Here is a 6,040-nt window from a genome sequence, read left to right as displayed (position 1 = left end):
AGCCTCCTTTTGAAGACCCCCAGGGTAGGAGCCAGCACCACTTCTCTTGAAAGTTGGTTCCAGATCCTAGCCACCCTGACCGTGAAGTAGCGCCTCCTGATATATAGTCTGAATCTACCCTCTGCCAGCTTGTGGCCATTATTCCTGGTCACTCCTGGTAGTGCTCGGGGGAACAGAGACTCCCCCAATGCCTGCTGGTCCCCTCTGACTAGTTTGTAACAGGCCACTAGATCCCCCCTCAGCCTTCTCTTGTGGAGGATGAACAGGTTCAGGTCCCGTCGCCTCTCCTCGTAGGGCCTGCCCTGCTGCCCCCTGAGCATACAAGTGGCCTCCTCTAGACCGTCTCCATGTTGTCCACATCCCTCCTGAAGCGCGGCACCCAGAACTGGACGCAGTACTCCAGCTGCGGCCTGACCAGTGCGGCATAGATGGGGAGGATCACCTCCTTGGACCTGCTCGAGATGCATCTGTGGATGCATGACAAGGTGCGGTTGACCTTCCTGACTGCATCCCCACACTGCCAGCCCATGTTCATCTTGGCATCAATGATGACTCCAAGATCCTTTTCCGCCTCTGCACTGACGAGAAGGGAGTTCCCCAGCCTGTAGGTATAGTGCTGGTTCTTCATCCCCAGGTGCATCACCTTGCACTTGTTGAAACCCATCCTGTTCTCATTTGCCCAGCCCTGTAACCTGTCTAGATCTAGTTGCAGCCTGTCCCTCTCCTCCAGCGTGCCCGCTTCTGCCAGAAGGCAGCTATTAAAGCCAACCAGACTGGCAGTGCTGACCTAGGCTTTCCAGAATCTTTTATTAAGTCTCCTCACAAGAAACTAAAGTAAACTGAGGCCATGACTACATGGTAAATATCCCGTGCCCAGCAGCAGCCCCTTCAGGGCAGCATCCAACTAAACGAGATACAGCGTGTAGTAGGGGAACCGGGCAGCCAATGTCCTGCTCCTATAAAAGGTTGTCAGTATATGCTCTAGGGATCCCAGGCAGCAGTGCTAATTAGCTGGTCTGATACCTTGCACAGACACGACAGTTTAGAAACCAGTCCGTGCAGCCCGTGTGAAGGCACTGCTGCAGGGGACAATGATTCCACCATGCAGACGCTTTATTAGGGGGCGTGAAGAAGACCTGCCCCTGATCATAACTTGGCTGAGCTATGGAAGAAAAGGGAAGATGAAGTGTTCTGTTGTGGGTCAGCAGCAGATATTTCTGCCTGGACTGTGGTTTAATGTAGTATAATGAACAAGGAAAGGAAGGGAGCAGCAGCAAGGGCTATTTACCTTGGACAAGACAGAAAGGGCGCTGAAGGAGCTGGAGGGACTGGACAGCACAATAGCTGATGGGATTTGGGGTCAAGTAACAGGGTGCGGGGCAATGCATGCTGAAACCACCCTTACACTCCATGGTTAAGCAAGCCCCTGCCACAACAGGAAAAGGCATGGCTACTGCTGCAGGAAGATCCATGGAAACCTTTGCACTCGGGCATGAGACAAGATACTAAACTAATTTGGCCCGTGGCCACAAGCCTCATGTGGCTGTGCGTGGGTAAGCTGGGAGCTGCTAAAGATTGGCAGTCTGGAAGATCTCCTCCAGGAAGCCCAGGCACAGTCCTGCTCCTCCCCTGCCTCCTCACACGGCTGTTCGGTGCTCTTCTGCAGGCTGGGCAGGGGCAGCGGTTGGCCCTCACAAGTCAGTCACTGTCACTTTGCAGTGCTCACCCCGTAGAGCCATGAGGATGTCGTCTTTCGGGGTTTGCTCAGCAGGTCCCACTTCCTGCTCCTCCTCTTCCTCTCCCTCTCCCTCACTCACATTAAAGACAAGCTTCAGCTTCTTGGGCTGCATCCAATTCATGAGGATCACGGCCAGCCCCAGCAGGAAGCACAGCAGCCCTGCAACACAAGGTGGGGAGACTAGTTACAGCCTGCCAAACCAGACCTCCTCTAGACTGCTCTAACACTCTGCCACCAGAGGGATCCCGATGCCTGTCTGATCCTCGAGAGAGAGCCTGCTAGCACCTAGACTGTGGAAAGCAGCTGCTGCACAGCGCAGCCAGTGAGGCCAGAACAGCGCGGCTTTGCAGAGATCTTCCTTCATTTTGTCTAATTGTGTCAGGCAGTTCTCTGCAGCATCCTCTCTGCTATTCCTCATGTACCCAAACTTCTTGTTCCCTTTTCTGATTGCTGGTGAACTGGCATCACTGAGCTGTCTACAGTGACTCCTCAGTCCCTATTCTGGGTGTTTACAGTCAATTTAAAACCTAGCAGTGAATCTGATTGGTAAGCATTCGGTACTCTTTGCTGAGTCCATGATAGTAGCATGGATGCCATCTGCCATTAGGGCACCCTGTGAAGATCCTAACACTCTTCTTCAGCCTGAAGTCTCCTAAATATGTTGGGATCACCTGTAAATAATGCTACCTGACTGCTCAGCTCTTTATTCATTTCCTTGACAACAAGCATTAAACCAGCCCTAGATGCACTGCCCGAGAGGTAAATATTAGCTGAGGTGACCAGACCAAATCTTGTGCTCAACTCAGAGTAGCGAGAAACACCTTCCTTGGAAGTGGGCATGGATTATGGGCTTGGAGTCCTAACACTGGCCCTCTTCCACTGACACTCTCCTAAACTGAGACATCCGGGTTAATGGGATTCTTTGCCAGCAGAAAGCAGAAATTTACTACAACCGTGCAAAGTTAGAAACCTATGATTTAGCCAAGTTGGCATTTAATCAAGTTGAAGGATGCAACTGGCCCCAGGACTACAATCCTGATATATCTGCCCAGAATCAGCCCAGGGGCCATCTTGATCCTTATGGGCAATCTAATGCTGCAGTTGGTGTCACACTATTCCTTCCACTAAGAAATATTGGTAGACACCTTATCAAAGCTTCCTGGGAGCCCGAAGCCAGCTTCACCTCTTGGGACCATGTGGATTCTCCCACACAATCAGTTTCTGGTGGACAAGTGAAGGTTTGGGCTACCTAACAGCCTTTGTTTCTGTCTGCTCTTTACTTGATTCTGTGTCATGCAGCAGCCCTGGGAACTAACCTGTGGCTAAGGTCAGCCAGAAGGATCCCCCATAGCCAATCTGCAGGGAGGCTGAACCGAACCGGATGTTGCACATTGGGAAGTGCCTGGCGACAGTGAAGAAGAGCAGCGAGCAGATCAGCAGCAGTGCCGTGAGTACGAATATGTAGCCCCCGTACAGCAGGATGGGCATGGAGAAGAGCACGTTGGAAAGAAGCCAGGTGCAGAAGGCTGCCCTGTGAGACAGGAATAGGACTGAAAGGACAATCTCACTCTCCAGTGTCCTCTCCAGACACTGGCAAACATGGTTCTCATTACCCAGGCCCTTGGGTGAGCACTGCCAACAGCTCATAATAAGAATGATAATTATGCGACTTATTATGGAAACATTTCACATCCACTTCTGCACTAGTGCAAACAGCTGTGTGCAGTGTGAAAACCAGTCACCCATCAAAGAGTTTGGATTGGATGGGGGCTCCCATCTCCAGTTCTACACAAAAACCACAAGACCTTTCATAACCAGCCAGGTCTTGTTCTTCTCTTAAAGACAGCACCTCCTCCAGCCCCCTCTACAATGCTCTCATTCACTACTAACAAGGACAAGCTGCTGAACACAAGTTGTGGGAGCACCTAGAGTTCTCCTTGAAGGCCTGCCTTATAGTACAGATCTGAGCTGACCCTATAACTTATAACATGCTACCACTTCAAGCCTTGTGCCCAAAGAAAGATACTGTGGCTAAGTACCTTAATAAGAGAACCTGGGTAACTCTGAAAGCAGTTCACGCCTGGCATAACCTGCTTGCACAGTCCACAGCCAGGCAGTCCATGCAGTTTGTGGATAATGAAATCAGTCCTTGGATGATGCTGCAGTGAGCCACACAATGCTCTTTGTCTGACCTATCACCAAACAGGGATCCTTTCCCTCACCGCTGGTTCTGCTCTGAAAGCGCAAGGGGGAAGGGAAAGGGAGGGCTCAACATTTTGCTGTGCCTTACCACAGTGTGAGGGAGGCATAGTGGCCGGAAATGCGGTACTGGCCATGCACACCACAGGGACTGTTCGGGGTGAACTTCTCTGCCACGTACAGGATGGGATGGGGGAGCCCCCGCTCCAGGCCCTCGTTGTAGCTGAGGTCATAGTCCTCTCCAAAGCTCCAGGAAAAGTGCTCATTGTAGCTGATGGTTTCATTGATCTGATTCACTGGGTTTCCTGCCAAAACAGCAAGCTCTGCTCAGCCACTTAGGCAGAACAGAGCTTCCCTGGGGATCTGGGACTAGCAGAGGCTCAATAATTATCCCCTAGGGCAGAGGTAAGCAATGCTGCTCTCCCCTGCCTGAAGTGCCACTGCTCTGCCTCAACAGAGCTCCCTTCCCAGGAAGGGGAGAAGCCCGCTTTGTTTCCTCACCACTCTTGGGCTAAAAAATGGGACTCACCCACTAGTGTGACATTGATGCCGGCCAACCCGATGTACAGCCCAATGTTCGTGTTCACCACGGCATTGCTGAAGGACTTGTAGGAGGTGTTCACTGTCACCTGGCCAGTCTCCCAGTCCCTGGTGAAGTTAACAGCTGTGAAGACTGCAGTGGTTAGTCAGAGCTTCTCCACTCTAGACACAGGCAGCTTCCACGCATGGATGACTAGTGACAAGCTTCTAGCTCATGCTGTAGAAGGACTTGGCATTGAAGACCACCAGTCTCTTCAGCGAGCACCGCCATTTCCCCGAGACTGTGCGGGGGGCCAGGTTGAGGCCAGGGGGACACCAGAGCCCTGCAGCACTGCATGCCTCAAAGGGAACTCACTGCAGCACAAGCTGGAGGGGCTGGCTGGCTAGCCGTAGGGCTGAAGGCCTCTGGGCGTCCATGTATCATGTACATCCCCACCCGCTGCCTGACCATATCCTATTCAGCTGAAGGGGCAGCTTGCTCTCAGGGCCTGCTCAGCTCCCAGCCCTCTCTGATGAGATGTAATAAAAGGGCGGGTGTGCTGGGGTTTATGACGTAGATGTCCACATGACTGGGGCTAACAACTCATTTTACAAAGGTCACCAAGCAGATGTCACATGGCAACAGGCTTTGTACTCAGTCATTGACCTAGAGGTGACCCTTCCATCTCACTATCAGTCTCCAAAGTAGAGCTGCTTTAATTATTTGCTGTTAATAAATTACCATGCAGATGCCAGCCTTTCCGCCACCTGCTAATTGCTTGGCTGGAGAAAGTGCCTTAATTATCACTCAGAGAAAAGTACCAGCTTTCCTAGCAAATCCAAGTATTATCTGTCCTGCAATTCACAACTGCTCTTTTTTCCTCCCCTTTCTATCCTCCCCTGCAGGGGAGCACAGCAATCCTTTCCCATGGTCTTTCCTGCTTTGTCCCAGTCCCCCCCACTGCCTGGTAGCCTGTGGGAACCCAGGCAGCCAAGTACTCACTGAGAATCACTGCTCCAATGAAGAGGCTGGTGACCACTCGCAAGATCCAGAAGGACCTCTGTGGGAAGGACAGGACAGAGGTGTAGAGACTAGTTCAGGTGACCAGTGGCATGCAAAAGATGGCTCCTTTTGATGAAGTGCTCTTTGTTCTTTTGGAAACTGAACACATGGGCGTGTTTTTGTCCATGGGATAGACAACCTCAAGGCTTGATTGCAGCTAGGGCTGACCAAGGGGCTGCTATGCTCAGATTTTGGCCTGAATATTCCTTCTTCGCAGGTGGTTACATCTGGCAGTGGGTCTAGGCCTATACAAAGATGTGGCCAGGAACAACTTACAGGCTGGGGAACTCTCTTCTCGTCAGCACAGAGGCAGAAAAGGATCTTGGAGTCATTGTAGACTCCAAGATGAACATGGGCCACCAATGTGGGGACACAGTCGGGAAGGCTAACCATACTTTGTCATGCATCCACAGATGCATCTCAAGCAGGTCCAAGGAGGTGATCCTCCCCATCTATGCAGCACTGGTCAGGCCGCAGCTGGAGTACTGCGTCCAGTTCTGGGCGCCGCACTTCAAGAGGGA

The 6,040-nt window shown here is 51.8% G+C and overlaps 1 protein-coding gene across 1 annotated transcript in view; it reads right to left on the bottom strand.

The window, feature by feature from the left end:
• Positions 1 to 701: 701 nt before the first annotated feature.
• The window catches only part of LOC109309253 (dual oxidase maturation factor 1-like), a 6,778-nt gene continuing 1,439 nt past the window's right edge, over positions 702 to 6,040 (bottom strand). The window contains exons 2-5 of the mRNA XM_019533946.1: positions 5,460 to 5,517; positions 4,029 to 4,242; positions 3,055 to 3,269; positions 702 to 1,897 (exon numbers count right to left, since the gene is read on the bottom strand). Coding sequence (XP_019389491.1) covers positions 1,692 to 1,897; positions 3,055 to 3,269; positions 4,029 to 4,242; positions 5,460 to 5,517 — 693 coding nt within the window. The 3' untranslated portion in view covers positions 702 to 1,691. The remainder of the gene's footprint in view (positions 1,898 to 3,054; positions 3,270 to 4,028; positions 4,243 to 5,459; positions 5,518 to 6,040) is intronic.

Source organism: Crocodylus porosus, unplaced genomic scaffold, assembly GCF_001723895.1.
Source record: "Crocodylus porosus isolate Cpor-Errol unplaced genomic scaffold, CroPor_comp1, whole genome shotgun sequence".
Taxonomy (NCBI): Eukaryota; Metazoa; Chordata; order Crocodylia; family Crocodylidae; genus Crocodylus; species Crocodylus porosus.
Note: the sequence above shows the minus strand (reverse complement) of the source record. Positions and strands in the feature narration are given on the sequence as shown.